The following is a 20,813-nucleotide window of genomic DNA, read 5'->3' as shown; positions in this document are numbered from 1 at the left end:
GCTAACTCAGGTCTGTGCAGTCAGGTTATTGTTTATTGGTTATTGTGGCAATATATACACTTTCTAAGACAAATATGTGGATATGTGTTCTGTACATATTTCACTATCATGATTAAAAACATTTCAAATGACTCACACCTGAAGAACAGCTTTTACCCCAGAGCTGAACCCACGTGTTCACATGACTTATATAACAAGCACATGTCCTCTGCATGGTGACGCTGACGACACTACTTCTTGTGCTTCCAACTGACATTTTGAATTTGACTGAAAAAAATTGAGTTTTTCTTATCATACATATTCATAGATTTAGTCTTATATTACTGTTTTCTCTATGTATTTAATTATATTTAGGGATACACAGTAGTCCTATGTGTCCAAAGACTAAATATATTATGATAAGAAAATGGATGATATCTATGAACTCATAACAAGGTGAATATCAAAGACATGTGCAGTTTAAAAAATGATAATATTGAAGAAATGTAATAAACACAATGTTAGAGTTTTTCCTCATTTTTCAAAATGTTATGGCATTTTACCATGTTAAATATATTGTTTAGGCACACAAGGCCACATCAATTAAACATTTATTTTTTTGTTTTTCAGTTTTAAGGCTTACAGTGTGTTATTGTAATCCAACTCTTTTTCATACAAATCAAACAAAAAAGTCACACATGTTTCTTTGTTTGTCTGAATTCACCATCAGATCAGACACCTTGGTCACAGTATGCTACAGCACTGAACATTACAAATTCTCTCTTTGTAACTGCATTGAAATTGTCTTCAAAATCACTTTTTCAGCTTTTTGAATGAGTGAGTTTTCTCTTTCCTGTCAAGTGCTTGTTCATTGTCTAATAGTCATCTTCTTATAAACTGCGACCCTCAGGCCTGTCCTGCAGCAGTCAGTAGGCCCTCCTGATCTCATAGGGCGACCAGGAGCTCACTCCGTCCTCTTTGGCCCAGGAGGAGTGAGCCTCGCTGTTGGGGTGGAGGCTGGCAGCCGCCTCCTCCGTCACCATCTTGGACACTAGGTCGCTGATGGGGGTGCTCATGTAGGAAGGGCAGGGGAAGGAGGTGGAAGGGACCGCGTAAGAGCTGCTGGTAGTTAAAGGGTGGTAGTGGGTTTCCTCCAGGGAGTGCAAGGTGTAGGGCTGGCTGCTGGAGACGTGACCCATGGAGGAGCCTCGGCTGGGGGAGCGGTACTGGGAGGGGCTTCCCGGGGGTTCTGGGCTGTGCATGGAGGGTGGGACACTGACGGAGGTCAGGCTGTCAGGACACAGAGCCTCCACCTGGGATACTGGCTCTGGAACCGACTGTTCCCACGAGTCTCTCTGAGGCAGGAAGACAAGAGATCATCCATTCATTTCCTCCATCAGATACTGCCAGATACAGGAGTGCTTATTTAATGACACAATGATATTTATATTTTACCCTCAACTCCATACACTCATTTCCTGTTTCCCAAAATGCCCAGAGAAAGGCAGTTAAGGACATTAATGCTGCAGTTGATGTGTTTAAAAATTCAGGATTTGAAAGGGATGGTTATAGCAGAGGCCGTGTATAAGAAGTGGACGTATTCACGTGACGTCACCCATCTGATTGTGGACTACTGATTTTAAGCCTTGAGTTTGGAACCAGAAGTGACGTGAGTGCGTGGAGCTAAGTGCGATCAAACACTGACAAAGATATTTTTAGGCGATCAAAATGTTAAAATTGACTTTCATGAACTGAAAACACTGTGAACTGTGGAGTTCTAAGACGAACACTCAAACGGGACAACACCGTGATTGCCACCTGTCATTCACAAGCCCCGCCCTAAAGTATACCCTGCTTTATCATTTATTTTTAAATGGGAACATCATTTACAAAATGAACATAATTTAGACTTCAAACTAGTCTTAAGACTTAAGATCATAAAGTCATTAGGACAATGTTTACTGAGGTAATAAATCAAGTGAGACATTTGTTATGACAAAATAATAGAGTTGATATTATGTGTTGATAACGAACACTGATGACAAAAGCAATTGTGCATAAAAACTAAATATAATATAATAAAATATTCACAGAGATTCAAAAGAGAAACTTTTACTGCTGGACTTCCACAAAGTATTTTGACTTTCAAGATAAAAAAACGAGGTCCAGATTTTTCACACTTCTAGTCTCTAATACGAAGCACCAAAAATGCTTGATCCTACAACTCCAACATCTTTCAAACTCCACACCTTTGTTTTTAGCTTTCTAAAGTCTGCGTCCTCTTCTCTTTTTATTTTGTTTTTTAAACTACTTTCTTGTCTCATCTTTATTCGCCAGTGATCTTGCCTATTGATATCGTCCCAATATTGTTTGATTAAAAACATGTTGTTGACACATCTTTAGTCATGTTTTTTGTTAAGATAAACAGTGAACAACAGCAACGTCCCTTATTTATGTCTAACCAGGGATCTTTGTAGCATGTCATACCCCTCTCTCTTTCTCACCACAGCTCTATATTGTCACTTTCTAATATGATGTTAAGTAATACCTGACACACAGATGTTCTTAACACTTAAAAAGCTGTGAAGGGTTCACATTTCAGAAGTGAAATATCTGAGGTTTCAAGTTTAAGACGTTATGAAAACACTGGACGTACAGTGTGGAGCCTTACTGTTTTTCTTCACAAGCTGGTGTTGTTAAAAATCTTTGGAGCCTTTCCCAGCATGCACTAGGTTTTAAGTATAGGTAGGGTGTAGCATTGGAAGTATCCAAATCACTGGGCAGATACAGTAATGACCTTTTCCCTTTTGTTAACATAGTTATAGCCTGTAAACTAAACCCCTAATGATGACACACACACACACACACACACACACACACACACACACACACACACACACACACACACACACACACACACACACACACACACACACACACACAGAGCGTCCTACCAGAAATAAATGCGAGGACTCTCCACCAAAGGGAGGCAGCAGGGATGAGAGGGCCGATGAGGGCAGGAAGGATCCTCCTGAGCTGGAAAAGGCGGCGGCGCTGCGGTAATCACCGAAAGTCTCCGGATAGTAGCTGTCAATGAAGGAGGAGTAGCTGCTCATGGTGGAGGCCTCGCAGCCCAGAGCTTTACCACTCAGTGTTGGAGAATAGACATCAGGGGAGAACTGCTTGGTGGACGGGCAGAAGTCTGACTCAGAGATGAAGGAGCGCCTCATGCCGTAGTAGCTGGGCAGCATGTGAGACCCTGCAGAGAACAATATGAAACTGTTAGACCTCATCTTCATCATGGCAGCAGTGCAAGGCTGCTCTGTGACCACAGTGTTGATCTCAAACTCTTGAACTTTACAAACAACTGAGTCAAAGCACACATTTGGATCCTCTAAGTATTAATTACAGTTTATATTAAAGCCTGTGTTGACAGCTTTGTCTTCCAGGCAGTTAAGTGTGAGTGGTGAAGGTCTTTGATGCTACATCAGTCTCACCTGGCATCTGGACAAAAGAAGGTGGAGTGGTTGATCCTCCCTGTGACAGAGAAACAAGACTTGGAATAAGTGGATGAGATTTTAAACACACATGAAGGTGAAGATTGTGGAGTGACAGGAATATTAGAGGAGCAGAGTACGAACAGATTTGGTATACATTTTTTTATGTTCTTCGATGAAGTGCTTATGTACATGTGATCCACCTGTGTTTGCTCATCTTTGTGGGGATTTACATCACACAGTGTCTCCCTCATAAACGTAAATGAATCACACATTGATTGCACAGTTGTGTACCTGCACTTCCTGTATATACAGCATGTATATCTGGCTACAGAATGTTAACACAACACATGTAATTACACACACTGTATGTAAATCCACGTGTATGTCCTTCAGATGTTCACATTTACAACTTCTATAATAAAAAATAAAATAAAACCTAAACTGATATGGCACTAATCCATGTAAAGCATGCAAGTAAGATTTAGAAATTAATTCTGAAAGAAATTGTCAACCATTGCCACACGATGTTTCAGCCCAGATGATGGACTAAACTTGGACTTGCATTTTATACGATCACCACGATAGGTATACAACATATATATATATATATATATATATATATATATATATATATATATATATATATATATATATATACAAAATTCTGCTTATTTTTCCAGACATTTCTCTGAATGTTGCTCTTCTCTCTTGTGGTAATTGGATACATTTACCACTCAGAAAAGTATTAAACTGCTGAAATTGGCAGACTACTGTAGTCTACATGTCAAAATATCCTTGGTTAATACACTGAAGCCCAAATTGCTCCCTTGTGCGCCTAAATGTTTTTCACTCCTGATGAGCAGGTGGCACCTTGTGTGGTAGCCTCTGCCACCAGTGTGTGAATGTGTGTGAATGTGTGTGTGGATGTGTGTGTGAATGTGTGTGGGAATGTGTGTGTGATGGGTGAATGCTGGCCTACATTGTAAAGTGCTTTCAGTGGTCGCTAAGACTAGAAAACTGCTATTTAAATGCTTCATTTACATGGACCACTATCAATATTTGCCACAGTTAGGGGCCAGAGGGGGCACCCTTTGCACACTGCACCATCGCACTACTGTACTGTTTCATTGTGTTTTTATATTAAACAAATATATATTCAAATATCGGTACTTCTACATATACAATATATATATATATATATATATATATATATATATATATATATATATATATATATATATATATATATATATACAGTATATATATGTACTTAAAGTGGTAATAGACGGATTTTCCCCTCCTAGTGTTTCTATCCTAAGTGGTATTGGTGTGTCGTAAAGACAACAGTCTTCCTGTTTTCTTCAGAGCTAACTGCTAGTGACACATTTAGCAACTTATCCAGACCATCAAGGAAAAAGCAAAAACATATTCAAATAATTGTAATTCAGTCCATGGTGTCTCTCCCTGGTTACAAACAACACAACCACTAAGCTTCATGCAGCTGCTTTTAAATACTTTGTATACTATTAAGGAAGTTTAGTCCTATGGTTTCCAACCTAGGGGTCGGGCCCCTCCAAAGGGTCAGAAGATAAACCTGAGGGGTTGTGAGATGATTAATGGAGTAAAGAAAGAAAGATCTGCTGCACACATTTGTATACATTTTGATTTTGCACTTTTCTCTATTATTTTATATATTTAGTTTTTATAAAACCTTTTTGGGCCTCAAACATTCACAAACAGTAATTTAAATGAAACTATGTGTCTTTGGTGGAACTGCTACAGCTGGCAGAAACCTGTGACAAGGAGCCACAACTATAGCAGAAATGTTTAAAAAAAGGTTTTAATTTTAAAGTCATCATATGTATTTCATGTTAAATCTTAATATAAAGAGTAACTAGTAACCACGGCTGTCAGATAAATGTAGTTGAGTTGAAGTATATAGTACCATAAAAAGTACTGCACTTACAATCCTACTTAAGGTCCGTGTGGACATGTGAATGTTATTAGCGATTTAATTCTTACTCTCTGCTCCATGGGTTTCTATGGCTGCACCCTTCCATCAAATAGAAACATTTTAGATGTCTTGTCTGTAATTTTATACACATTTTGCTTGAATGTGAATGTTACATTTGTTAATCTTATTTGCACTGTATCAAGTGGAAGACAACATGGTTAAAACACAGGGAAATATTCATGCACTCACAAGGGACGTGCAGGCAGAGCCAAAAGGCCAAAGGGCTTATTGTGTGAAGAGTATCAAATGTCATCATCACAACAGCATCCTGTTTCAGGAGCAATCTGTGCAAACCAGAATCTGCAGTACAAGAGTCGACATAAAGAATGAGACGATGCTAGACAACGGATGATATGAGAAGTATATGTAATGATTATCCTGGCCTAAATAATTGAGATTCACAATATTATCCCAATAAACATTAAAATATGCTTAAAACTGTTCAAATTGCACTAAATAGGACACTCAACAAATCTTAGATAAGGCAATCATAAATCATAAGCTGCCTGCATTAATAAAGGAGAAATAAAATAAATAGCAACTTTGACAGAGTCCGTTCTGTCTTTCATTGACCATCCTTTATCTTGTAAATGAGCCTCTATGTTTTCATTAGCAAGCTGCTCAGATTTCTTTAAGTCACTCAGGATATTCATGATTATCCCAACTATGAAAATTCACCACGATCAACTTATTGTGAGTTTTTCTTTTATGGCTATCTTTTCTTTTTCTTTTAAGAGTTTGTATACTTATGGTATATTTGTCTGTGCTGCATCCTGATATTGTTAGCTGCTAAATGATATATTTGATATGTAATTCATTTTAAATGTGATGTTTTCTTCTTATTAGTCTTAGAACTCTAGAAGCTTCTTCAATGTATGTTCTAAAAGCGACAGAGTGCAGAGACACAGGGACAGGGTTTGACAGGTTCCCTTGTTTGCATATTGCTAACATGAAAGAATTGATATTAAGCCGGGTTGTCTGGGAGCCAAGCAAATTTTGAGGGTTAAATTTGAATGTGATTTGCCAGTGCCAAGACTTCCTCATGTGGCCCAGGTACGGCTGAGTGCATCTCTGAAGGCTGCGTATGGAAATAAGCTCACTCCAGCTCCGACAGTCAGGCAGTGTGTGTGTGTGTGTGTGTGTGTGTGTGTGTGTGTGTGTGTGTGTGTGTGTGTGTGTGTGTGTGTGTAGGAGGACAGGGCTCAAGGGTAATGATAATGGACCTATTAACATTATCACAGAAAAGCTCTTCTTTCTTATGTAAAACATTCTTCATATTCTTAATTTCCCAACTGTTACACACTATATTAAAAAAATGGTCGCCACTATTTCATGCTATAACAAGTGCACGCACTCACATATTTTAGGAGAATATTCCCATATTGGGTATACAGTTTAATTTTTCTTTCTTGGTCCATTGCTTCATTGTAGGTCCTTCACTTACTTTATATTTGTCACGTTCAAATGTCTCCTATCTTTTGTTTTTATTCTGATCATATTTGTTGTTGAAGCACCAATTTGACTAAAGGGAGGATTTAAGTTTAATCCTGAGTTGTCAGTTCTTATTAGATAAGTCTCTTCTTCAGCCTTATAAAAAGTCACTGACTTGAGTTTTCTGCGTTACACGCCTTCGTTTGTCACAGTCTCAGATCATTTATGTAATAGCAGCATGTTTGGGCACACCACCTCAATAGAAATGCAAATTCTGCTCAGCAAAGAGAAGCAGATGAAGTGAAATGATGTGAGATCTTTACATTGTCACTGTGGCTCTCTGTGTTCCAACATGAGGAGGCTGACTCTGTGGTCAGAGTTTGCCCTTCACTCTGAATGGCCCTTTATTCCCAGAGATAAAACGGCGGCATTAGCTAACAGAAGGACCTGGATGGCTTTAGTTACTGTTGTCTCGGTGCATCGTTGGGTAATTTATAAACATACAAGAACACAGAATGTGAGATGCCCCTCTCTTGGCTGATGGTTAAAAGATTTAACAGCAAGTTTGGCTCTTGAAAAACCTACTGGAAGAAAGCTTCTGAGTTTGTTTATATTTGGGAGATGGGTCTGGATTTATTAAAAATGTTAACAGTGAAGAGGCATTGGAAGTGTGAGGCTAAGGTCAAGGACATGAACTCATTTTATTTGGAGGAATGTGTGCCATACTATATGTGTTTATATTTTTATATTTGTATTTACTTTTTTATTAATTTATATGGATTTTGTTTTTATTTTTAGTATTACAATTTTTTTTATTTCATATAATGTTAGATGATCAAGTGGTTAGAGTTCTTAGGTATTCATTCCATGTACTGTAAAATGTATAAATGTATAAAATCAATAAACATATTTAAATGAATGAATTAAATGGTGAATTGCAGGCCAGACATCTGCACATACAATCCAGTGTGATGAAAGTATGAAAGTATGGCCCACAGTATGGCTTGACTTATTATTGGAATTTAGAAATTACTGTATGCTTTTTAACTAGGCCTACTTTATTTAAGTTAACCATAAGAATACAACACCAGGTTATTTCTTAAAATGACTTAAAATGTATTGTTATTCATATAAAACACACAAGTTTACTTGCCTTAAACGGAGACTACTGTACTGTAAGTAGAAGTTAGAGTTTGCTCACATTAGCTACTGGTCAAACCACAACAAATATGCTGTGTTATTACTGTTTTCAAAAGGTGAGAGAAGCAGAAGCGAGCTGTTGTTATACTGACCTCTGACAGAGACACTCCTCTTCAACATATTGCTGCTTCCTCATGTTGTCAAGTCATGATTTGAAGTCAGGTTTGGACAATGTGTTCTGCTTTTACACTATTTATTTGTGGCTTCAGTCAGTATTCATAACTTTGCAAACAACAAAATGTACGACAGACCCACTCATCCACAACAGTGCAAGTTCTGCTAACCTGAATATCTTTTAGAGGCAGAGCTGTTCTGGAGGCAGGTTTAGAGAATAAGGCTTGCATTATTCCATTATTATCTCATTGTCAAAATGTTGAACGAAAAGCCCAAAACCAATAATGCGTTATCCTGTCTATCAAGAATGTCAGACTCCTCTCCCCTGTGTGTAGCTCCCAGCCACAGGCCCACTGCTTCCTACCGCAGATGTAGGCATGGACACTGACGTTGTAAAATATCCCAGCTTTTTGAATGGATATTTTAGAAAAGCCCTAACTTTGCTCGATCAATGAGATTCTCGAAAATATGGAATGTTCTTTGGAATAGAAAATGTTGCTCAACTGGGAGTAAATAACAGCTGTGCACTTGGGGTGTTTGTGAGCAAAGTTTTACCTTAAAATAACAGCTTCAAAATGATTTTGAAGCTGTTACAAACCTTAACGTTACACGTGTAGTGTACTGTACACTACACGTGTAACGTTAAGGTTTGTAACGGATGAGATTTACATGGTACAATAACCGGCTCAGAAAATGACACGTTATCACAGTATACGGTATTATATCATTATTATTTCAATTATCATTGTAATTACTTGTATTATCATTATTATCATTATTATTATTAGAATTATTATTATTATTATTATTATTATTATTATTATTATTATTATTATTGTTATTATTATTATCATTATTATTATTATTATTATTATTATTATTATTATTATTATCATTATCAGTTACAATGACCTTTAAAGAAACGAGAACGGAATTATAAACAGAATTATAAAAAAACTTTTTTAAAATAGCACGCAACTATAATATGTTTTACAACCAAAGCATTTCAGTAGCACTATTAAATAATTCAGCTTTGAACTTATACAATAAGGAACATACACTGTTGCTGCAGTTTTTTCAGCACCGTACTATAATAAAAGTTGATTTGGTTTGATACAACCCACTTGTTATAGGGACAATGGCGCCTCCGTCACTCCAAATCTGAGCTCCAGCACCATGTAACTTTGGGGAGCGGGTTGTACGGAGTGGAGAAGTGCATAAGGCTTTACGGCATTAAGTTGATTTTAGTGACACTGGATCATATTTTATAGAGAATTGTTTTTCTGGTTTTCCCTCTGATGTCCTCCGGCTGCTCTGCCTTGATTTTATGTGATTTAAGGAGTTTACTGATTGACAGAAAGCTTAAGGCTACTTGTTGCTAAAGTAAGGCTAACAGCTTACTGCTGCTAATAACAGTAGCAGCTGTCAGCTAGTTAGCTGTTAGCTTAATAAGCTATGCTGCCAGAACTGGGAGTTGGGAGCAATGTTGGTGTTTACACCACTAGCACAGGAGCTTTGGACCGCTGGATGGAGGTGGAATGCTGTGAGAGGGGCCGGTGTCGTGCCAGAACCGGAGCCGGGCGAGCAGGCAATGGAGCTGGCTTGCCATAATAAATAATAAATAAAACTTTAATCTGTCACCAGCACAGGTAAGAATTACTGCTGTCTTAACGTCCTCCCACTCAGAAACCCAGGTCTAGTGGTTGTGCCCGCTGCACACACATAAGTAACACAACTCTGGAAATTTCCTGCAAAGTGTTGCATTGGAGAAGGGTGAATTTTGGACCCCTTTGTTGCATCTGATGGTATCTTCTCACACAATTGAGCGAGTCGTTAGCGGCTTGCGTATATAGAGTGGACAAACCGATGCTTAACAGAAAACAAACAGTGAATACTGTCGTGTAAAGGCTTCTGACAGGTGGTTTGTGGAAAATGAAAAGATGTTCTTGCTTGTGCATGCAGATGTCTAAAGCCGAGCCTGATTCCTCTGACTGTGTGTATCGGCCTGTGTTTCTGAGACAACAATAGGAGGCTTGTCTGCGGCCTGTACACTGCAGAGGACAATGTCGACTGGCAGGTGTGCATGGATCAAACTTTGCATTGGCTGCATCCTTCACTGCCCTTTTCTGTCTCTCTATGCTACCTGTCCACCTCAATCTTCCCACCCTGCCCCCGCCTCCACCTCGGGGGAGTTTTTGAGAGATTGTGGCCGTCACCATTGCAAGCATTGTGTCAGTGTTCTTTTGTGAGGTCAGGATGGGACTCTACGCTTTGTGTCTAGTGCTCAGCTATTTACAGATTGGCTTTGCGAGCGCTCGAGGGGAGCAGAGACACAGGGGGGAAGTACAGGTGGTCAATGGATCCACCATGGATCGTTAGTCCACAAAAACAAGCCAAAATGTAAACAGGAGAAGAGAGGAAAGGGGGTAGCTTGACATACTGTAGAAGAGAAGAGAGAAAAAGGCGACCTCTTAATTGTGCCACACACATAATGTCAACTGTGGTTGTTTGGTTTGGAAGAAAAATGAAGTGGGGGGAGACAGGCCGGGACAAAGGCAGAGCACTTTAGAAGAGATTGTGCTTACGCTGTATCTGGGCCCATTTGTCTGTCGGGATCGCTTCTCCGCCAGTAGGTCTTTGACTGTGTGCTTGACTCGAACGCCTTGGTACACTCTTTTGGAATATTCTAGACAGAGCAGAAAAATTGTTTGAGGATCCACATTTGATACAAATCCAGAAACAGTTTGACTTGGAGCTGGTAACAGCTTCATACAAATTTTCATCCATCCCCACAAATGTGTGTTCATTTGAATGTTTCACAGTTTTATTCATATAGGAGAATGACTCTTTGGGATTGGTGTGTAAATGTCATGGAAATTGCCTCTGGTTTGGTCAATGCAAATGGAAGCCAAAAAGAGGCAATTTACTACAAACACGGTCTGAAGCCTCACAGTGAGGGAAGACTGTTAGCAGTTAAACAAAATGAGAACTTCTCCATGTGTGCATCACAGAAGCAGCTAATTACGAGTGACATTGCTCCATAAATCTCTAATGTTTGCTGGAGTGATTTAGGGACATTCCTGGCAAGCAGAAGCATAAACTCAATGAAAATGCAAACATTATTATGCAAACGGAAATTGCATGCAAAAAACTTTATGTAAAAGATCCCAGCTTTTTGAATGGATATTTTAGATAAGCCCCAACTTTGCTCGATCAATGAGATTCTCGAAAATATGAAATGCTCTTTGGAATAGGTCAACATATGTATTTATAGTATATCTTGCACTTTGCACAAACTAAACATCATCTCATCAGGTAGTATTCCATAATTAAACATATGTTACATTATGAATCATATCAATTAGCACACGATAGGGGAAGTGCTTGATTTTAAAAGAGTCTTTCAAGTATCATAAACTGATTTATGTGAATTACTTTGTTGTTGACACACATTCCTTATTTAATTCCTTATAAATTGACTTATTACTTAAGGGAAATATACTATTGATTTAATAAGCACACACAATCAAACAAGTGGAAAAAAAGATCAGATTACATTTCTTCCAATACACTCTCCAAAATAAAAGCACAACTGTGAAAATAAAAAATTAAACATCTGATGTTAAACCGGTTTTTAAAAAATCAATTTTTCCAGGAAATATGAACATTTATAACAATAGTAATGACAGCAGCTGTCAGCCTGTATATGAATGAGTATGTCTTACCTGTATCCATGATGCTGTTGAGCACACACACACATACACACACATACACTCACACACACACAGATGCCTCTCTGTTCTCCCTTGGCTGTATTTGCTTACAGTAGCTGAATCCCAGTGTGTAGCAGGACCATACTGAGTGGCGTGCCACGATAGGAGCTTTAACTACGTTGTCAGGAGGGCAGGGACACATGGAACATGCTACCTCACTGCAGTCATGAGGAGGCAGCTTTTCAAAATGACCTTTATCTATTTGTTTAAATGCAAATGTTTGGTAGGGACGTTTTTTAGAATATTTGCATCTGCAGTCAAGATTAGGGGTTGGAAGCATCAGGGGCATGGAAGAGAGACGGGGCAGCAGCATGTCACTCCTCCCTGAGCCCCCACTCATCATCCAAATTCAAAAGGATATATTGTTTCCACATTGTGATTTGTAACTGCAGGAATGTTCTTGCTGCTGCTTTGTGGGATGTATTCTGTTTTTGTTTCAGTTTGAGCATTGGCATCTCTGGAATAAATAAAACCTTTACAAAGAAGTAACAGCTCAGAATGTACCAATGCATCTTCTTGTGTTTGCAGGTTGGCTTCTCAGGTCAGACAGTTGATAACAGACTTTAATGCCTCCTGCAAAAATTAGTCTTTTTTCATTTTCTGTTTTTTGCATAAAGGGACATTATTTTGAAATTTTCTACTCAAGTTAATGAAAACTGAAATTTGTATAAAAGACCTTGAGCAAACTGAAAACGTTTGTATAAAGGAGAGGGGAGAATCGCTGGAAGCACGTTTTAACAATTTGTGTATAACGAAGCTCTCATCGGACTTTTTAATTGTTTCCTGGCTGATTCTCAGTGTGTTGCCTTCCAATTGTGACTCTTATACTTTGTTAAAATGAAAATTGACATGAGTTTCTTATGTGGTGCTGACATGATACATATTTAAGATGGTTACTTTTTGACATTTACGTTAAATTAGCTAAATAATAAAATGGCACAATTTATGCCTACTTGGATTTACACGCAGCTCTGCATGATACCTTCAAACACTAAATGCAAATGTATTACTATGACGATGCATGCTTAACCCACAATTAAAAGCCTGCAAATTTCACATGCTGACTTTATGATCTGAATTATACCTTAACCACCAAGTGCAGAAATACTGTCACTATGTTAAATACAACAGCTTCACTGTCACAGGCTTATGCACAGTATGTTGGCATGAAGTGAGAGTTCAGCAGACACAGCGTATTGTATTTGCAGAAAATAAACAGATCATTCAAGGCTAAAATATTTTAATGTTTGACAAAAGAATACGTAGCTGTTAAGGCAGTTTTGTGGTAGCCGGCACATTCACTGGTAAGTAATAATGAGTAAACATTAATAAAGCCAGCTTATATAAGTCTTTTGTATCTGATTCAAGAGGCGAAGCACTCACAGAGTCTTTTGTCCTGTTGATAAAAGAGCAAACGTTGGGTTTATGAATCAGGTTTCAGAACTTCAGCAACTGTTAAAATGTTTATATCTATGGCCATGAATATAGTGCCTCCATATGGTCAGTTGAGGTTTTACTGTACGGGAAGTACTACAGGCATTCAGTGTGAAGGTTTTTTGTCTTGCACCTAGGAATGTAACGCTGCATCGCGAGACGGTTAAATCACAATGCAGATATGTGATGATTAAAATCGGTGAGATGAAAAATGAATTGCGATACTCTATCTTCTTTTGACTTTGCTTGTTCGATTTAAATAACATCTCAAAATGTTCTACAGAACACTCACAATCTATCTGGTCTATTAATCCCTTACTAAAGCTATAGTCTATAGCTAGACGCTCTGTGAGGCTCTATAAGGCTCAGACATCCACAAGGTAACACGTTCACAACGACAATGATAGAATGCTTATGTTTTGCAGATGTTATGTGATGTTATGTTATGGCCGTTATCTTAAAGGGCCTACGAAATGATATTTCGTCAGTGTTATTGGGCTTGGTATATGATAGAGGATGCATATCTATGAATGTGCCATATATATATTTTTAATATTGATGTATTCTTAATAAATCACGATCGTAACAGCATAAAAATGACTTCCGCTAACAACAATCGGACGCTGCGCCGAGAGCATCCACTTCGGCAATGTTCGGGCGATGACGTCACAAGTAGAACACAGCCGCCGTCACTGTTCGTCTGCGTTACAGCCGCCGCCAGTGTTTGTCTGTGTTGAAGCGTCCTGCAAAGACTGCTGTCAATTATTACGAGAAAGAATGGACAACAATCGATCGCCAAGGATAATTGTGAAGCGATGTGTTGTATGGGGATGTGGGGCCGTCTCCAAATCTAGCTTTCTGTGGCCAAAAGATGATAAAATGTCGCGTTTATGGACAAGACAAGTGCGTCGATGAAACCGACGATTTGTGGGCAGCACTTTGAGAGATCGTGTTTCGAATAAACTATGCTCGCCAAGGAAATGAGATTCAAAAATAATTTAAAACTGAACACAGAAGCTGTGCCTACAATACTGCCGAGACCCCAGCCTGCACAAGCCAGCACGCCGACTCAAACACGTCCACCGGTGCAGAGTCCTCCACCAAACAGACGACGAAATGCATTCGCCAAAAGGGAGAGAGCAAAGGTAAGCCGTGCTACTTGTTTAATGTATTTATTGTTTCAAGCATAAAGCCATAATCGGTCTAGGCCTACTGTATGTAACGAGTTTACACCAGGCCCTAGCCGATATCTGTGTGTTATTGTTTGTAGTATTAATAACTTTAGCTAATTACACTTCATTAGCTTAATTAAGTATAGATTCAATGTTTATAACAGGCTTCCCCATTTTATTCTGTAGTTTGAGTAAAAGCGTGAGTCTATTTAACTTTTTACTATCACCCTAGTATTACATAGGTATTGAAACATTGGTGAATGAAGCCACTGACAGAACTGAGGATACCTGTATGATCAGCGACCATCTATTGGACATCCACACTGGGGAGGAAGCTGTGTGTACACCAGTAAGTATACAGACTGTATGTCATCTGTACATTACAGTTGTAGTACCAGTAGACCTGCACATGACGTGTTAAAAATACAATCACCACATGCATGTACATAATTCATATATTTGTATAATTTGATATCATTGCTCTCTCAATCAATTCAACCACATCTTTTATTATGAATGTTATTAGATATTTTCTTTACGCAGACATGTATAAACATGCAATACAATTTCAAGCTGGTTTGAAAGATTTATTAGTAAAGTGTGCAGATGGATCCCCCTCCACGGACACACCACAAGTCCGTGCAGGCGCGACCACGTGTCAGGTCAGCTGGACTGCAAGTTCCAATCCAAGTTGGTTGTTCCAAAGGTCAGCATCATAATATATATATATATATATATATATATATATATATATATATATATATATATATATATACATATATTATATATAATGCTTGATTATAAAACATATTTTTTGTAGAGTATGTTACTGAACTTTTGACCGAGACTCAATGCTTTGTGCCAAGACAATGTTGATGAGAAACCTTTCGAAGTCCCAGATCCACTCAGCAGTCGGTGGACGAACCAAACACGAGGGATGCTGTTGTGCTGTATAGAAGCAGATTCAATCACTGAACTGACATTGTGTTTTGTTATTGACTCTAATAAAGTGCTGGATACTTGAACGACGTGTAGTTGTCAGATGGAAACGTAGCACAGATCTTTTGAATGGCACATGATGGCATTCTGTGGTTCTTACCAAGTATTCCCCGGCAGAATCTCACCAGCTGGCGGTATGCTACATAGCGATACATTCTGTAACATACAAGATAATACATGTCAATGGTAATCACTTCAACCTTATTTGCTTATTTATCTATTTATTCTGTGACTGTGCCAGAGTGACCATTCAACTCCCCATAAATGCATCACAGTTTCTGAGCTCTACGCATTACATAAGTAACTTACTCATTACGTGGCTGATCACCTGCTTGTTGTCTGTCCCTCTTCGAATAACTTTGGTAGGCTGTCTGCAACACCCAAACATCCAGACACTTTGATTTGAATCCTGGGTGATCTGTTATGCAGGTTATGTTTGCACCATGTCCCTCATATTCATTGAATTCCTCCATGACATGACGTTTGCCATCAGACACAACGATAGAACCTCAACCGCAGAAATTTCGAGAAATAATCAAGTTATCAAGCTTTACAGACGTCGATGTGTCCAAGTAGAGAAATAATTAATTCGATATAGGATAGCTTGTGATCTATTTACGATCGAGGATAATGGTACGTGTTGTTATGATGTATTCACTATTTATTGGGAAGTTCTATGAACTATAGTCAAATGTATATACCTGCCTGTGTTCTGTTGCCGCGCAGGATCTCCGCCAAATCCAGGATCACCGTCACCATCATCTGCATGTTCGCTCCCGTCTGTGTCTCCATCTTGAATACTGTGTCTCCAGCTGCTCTATTTCCACCACGTTAAACTCGCCCGCATGATCTAAATCCACGACACCGGCATCCTCTTCAATAAACTCCTCTTCTTGAAGGTGCAACAAGTCTATTGACGACTCACTGTCACTCGATTCTGTCGAAATATCCGAGCCGAGCCGAAATATCCGAGCCAGAGCCACGTCTGCAATGCTGTCTGTGTCTTCAACTGGTGGACTGTTCTACTTGTGACGTCAGAACACGGCGTCGGGTGTTTCCGGTAGCGCCGATGTAAACATCGGTGGTCGACATACTAAATTGTGATTTATTAAATACTGCAATCATTGTGTCATAAATAACACATCATTTTACACCACTAATAGCATTTACTATCATCAGTAGAAATTCATGTTTATCATTTCGTAGGCCCTTTAAGGCTAACATTTGCTTATTGTGCCAAACACTAATTATGTCATTGGTTTTACAGGAGTATTTCCAACACTACAGTGAGCATTGCTGAGCCCAGGAGTGACAATAGTGAGAACAAAATATATATCGAGGGCCTGATTTACTAATTTGTACGAACAAGATATTTTGTGGCCTCAACTTAATTCAATTCTTCCCCCGTTTTGATTACTTGTGGGCACAAATAAAATAAATTTAGCAGTGCACAAGGTCATTTAAAAACATTACATTTGCTATGGCGTCCATGGCTACATGAGGAAGTCCATTGTTTCACCTGTTTTACTACCCAACTGCATACAGCAGTAGACATTGTTTGTCCATGCAGTCCAACAGCCAGGAAAAGAAGGCCGTTCTCTAACGTGGCAGGTCTTTAGAGTTGCTTTTGCAAAGCACACACACAAAGCATTCTGGTACATGTAGGCAGAGCGGGGCAGGCACTGTGCAGAAGAACACATCTTTTTTTTAATCAATGACAAATAAATGGTACTTAAGCAGTAAACATTTTTTTTATTAAATATATAATTACTAAATATTATAATATATATTATTATTAATATAAGCATAAATGATGCCACACATTCTCTTGTTTCGGCTTCCCAAATGTGGATATTTGCTGTATTTATCTGTTTGATCATGTAAAACAATTTGGTCTCTTCAAAATTCATGATGGGAAGTTCATTTTTTCTTTGACATTTTATAGACTAAACATGTTTTTATGAAGTTATCACTGATGAAGATTTTCGTTACAGCCCTGGACAAAGAAAAGTACACAAAACTGAACCTGTGTTATTTTGGTCTTGCTCTGCATGAAGACTGGCTGTCTTAAACACACTTACAATAAAAAACTACTTAGCTGTCGAACATAACATTGTTGATTTAATGTAGGCGTACTGTATATTACTGTAAATAAATAAATAAACTGTTTATTTGAATGATTTATTTAACTTTTACAAAAAAAATGTGTTGGTACACCATGGAATAACAGAACAGAAAATGGTGTGTTTCTTTTACTGTACAGTATACTATAGATACACAATTGAAAATGTCTTGATTTTTTTACTGTAGTTGTACTAAATTCCCAAGTCAGGCATAGTACCACCTATAGTGCTGTTGGGTCTTCCCTGGGTCCCTGAACACCGTAGCAGCCTCATTCAAATGTTGTGTCTCAAATCGGATACTTCACAGTGCACTGCCATGTTGAACGCTTGTGTACCGCGTGAATGTCAGTGGGGTAGCGTTGTCTGAAATCGCACACTGCTGTGCCCAATCATTACAGATTGCTCAAATAACCCAATACAATTAAATATGGCTTCTATCCGACATCAGTATTATGGTACATTTATTAAATAGTGGAAAATACCCACATGTATCACTTTTATTTGTATAGTGCTGTGTTCAATGGAGCAACCACAACCGCTGCTGGTCCCTCCCCTTCTGTTACATAGCCAAGATAGCGATTGTTGAGGGTGAGAAGTGCCAAGCGTTCCACACTCAACCTTTTGACCGTCGAGTGAACCATCATAATGCACTGTATTTTGCCGTACATCTCAGTGTTACCGCACTCATGCACTCAAATTCGCAAGTGTAAGTACAGAAGTATGCAAATTGAGACACATCAAGAGTTTAGTCAGGGTATGCTTGCATGAGAGAAGTGTTGCTAATGGTTCTTAATATTAACTTCTGCATATATATTGCACTTCAAGTTTGGATTTTGTAATATTATTGCAGATAACTAGTGTATTACATTTGTAGGCATGTCATTTCTGACTGTGCTAATAAAGCTACCTAGCAAGCTAGCCCTTATGTTTAAGTCATGCAGCATTTTCCTAAGGTTGGATGATTTTTTTTGCAGTACCTTACTTATTAGCTAATGGAACCCAAACATTTATTACGTTTTCTTTGTAACATTGACCACGCAATTAATTTGCATTATCAAAGTACATTGTTCATTTGTATCATAAACTCAACCTAAGTAAACAGTTGAAAAGCATACTCTGCATCCATGTCATCATTGCTTCACATCAGAGCCCCCAGGGTGATATAGGCATAAATTAGACCAGCACCTGCTCTAAGCAATTTATTATATGGTCTTTCGAGCCAGATGCTCAATCCACCTTGCAGACTACACCACTTCAAATGTAAGGAGACATCCAATCCCATCCCATCTTCTGCCCTATCAACTGACACAACCACCTTCCTTACTGCCAACTAGCACCAACCTAGACACCCTCGATAGAGTGCAGTAAAACAGCAAGATAGTAGACACAGCTAGCTCACAGAGGGTTGGCTGAGCCAGCAGTGCAGCTCACACCGGTGTCCGGGCTATCACCAAGGCAGCAGGGAGATGATGTCATAATTCATGGAGCTTATAGAGGTTATAAACCAAAGCACCTTGGCCTTTAAACAAAGCCCTGAGGGAGATCTGGTGGGAGACGACCAGCCAGAGAAGGACTCTCAGGCCTCCGGACGTACACAGTATAAAAATGTATTTATACTGGATTCACACAGCATTTCCTCTCATACACCCAGCTCCACTGCATTACCAGGATGCTGTCATCCTTATTGCCTCACATAATTACATCCTCTACTACAGTATGTCAAGCTACCCCCTAAACTTGGCAACACCTCAGCCCAGCCATTATCTATAGCGTCAATGCCGCTAGTCCACCAAACATTATCCTATGTTACTGTGCAGCCTGCATTCCAGCCGTTGTCTGTGCAGCCTGCTTCCAAGCCTTAGTGTTGATGTTAACATGCACGGTGGAGGGACCGCTGGCAAGTTGCTGCCGCGCCTCCATCGTGTTCTGTTTGTTTTGTTTGTTTTTTCTTTGTTGTAACTTGTGTTGTCTGCTGCTGAAGCATCTCTACATGCTGCTCGTTTGTTTTGTAAAAACATCAGAGTGACTTACGGCAGTCGTCGTCATTTCGATGCCGTCACCTGTGCGGGACTGACAGGTGTCCTATGTGCTCTCTGCGGCTGGATACTCCGATCTGGCGTGCCTTGCTACACACGCCTGACCGAGGCTGTCTTGCTGACTATCCTGTCTGTTCTCTGTGGTTCAACGTTGTTCCTGTGGTGTATCGCTAACACAGAGGCTGCCCCGTCACTGTGTCCACCTTCTAACCGGCTGACCTGCTGCTGGGCCCGGGTCTCCCCGCCTGGGTGTAGCCTGCAGTCTGTGGCTACAGCTAACACACTCGACCCCTCTGACCGGCTGGTTTCGTAGCCTCCTCGACATCACCTGGATTATGAAACTGCTGGATCATACTGTTTCTGGCCCTCTACACCACTATGGGGATCATCAAACTTTTCATATGGATTGCGCTTTGTTTTGTGTCTACACTATATGTTTGGTTTTGTTTGTCTGTTCTCCCTCTCATTGTTTTTGTTGTTTTTATCTTCTGCATTTTGTAAGGTGTCCTTGGGTGTCTTGAAAGGCGCCTCCAAATAAAATGTATTATTATTATTATTAGTCTCTGCATCTGAGCACCTCCCCAGTGAGGTCATCCACCAGTAGCCGTAGAGCCCCTGAGTCTGTTCAATCACCTCACAGAGCTTCACCATGCTACATCAGCAGCCAGTGGCAGTTCGGCAGACCGCTTCTGCTCAGTTGCTGTACCCACCTCTGATGTGCAGGTACTGCAGTGGAATACATCTTCAGGTATGGTACTTTGTGTACCCACATCAGACTGGACGACTCTTCCTCTGTTTCTACATCAGACGGGTTGTAGCTCATCTCATTGTGTCATCTGTGGATTTGCAGGTATTCCCCCTGTCTACTCTAAGTGCCAATCACCCCATTGCAGAGGCCTTTAAATCCACCCGCTTTGAACTTGGGGAGCAGTCCTAACCCAAATGAAGCTCTCCAGAGATGTTATCATCAATTGAGAGGTCTTTCACTACATTCCTTCGCCAGGGCGTACCCACGGCTATTGGTCGGATCAAACTACT

The 20,813-nt window shown here is 39.4% G+C and overlaps 1 protein-coding gene across 1 annotated transcript; it reads right to left on the bottom strand.

Annotated features, from left to right (window-relative positions):
- Positions 1-905: 905 nt before the first annotated feature.
- On the bottom strand, positions 906-11,973 carry pou2af2 (POU class 2 homeobox associating factor 2). Its single transcript, XM_029446576.1, has 5 exons — positions 11,964-11,973; positions 10,824-10,924; positions 3,477-3,516; positions 2,934-3,238; positions 906-1,334 (listed from the first exon to the last, which is right to left on the bottom strand). Exons 1-5 carry the CDS (start codon positions 11,971-11,973, stop codon positions 906-908), a joined length of 885 nt encoding a protein of 294 aa, XP_029302436.1.
- Positions 11,974-20,813: the final 8,840 nt, after the last annotated feature.

This window comes from Cottoperca gobio, chromosome 13 (assembly GCF_900634415.1).
Source record: "Cottoperca gobio chromosome 13, fCotGob3.1, whole genome shotgun sequence".
NCBI classification, from domain to species: domain Eukaryota; kingdom Metazoa; phylum Chordata; class Actinopteri; order Perciformes; family Bovichtidae; genus Cottoperca; species Cottoperca gobio.
This window is presented reverse-complemented; position numbering and strand designations above follow the sequence as displayed.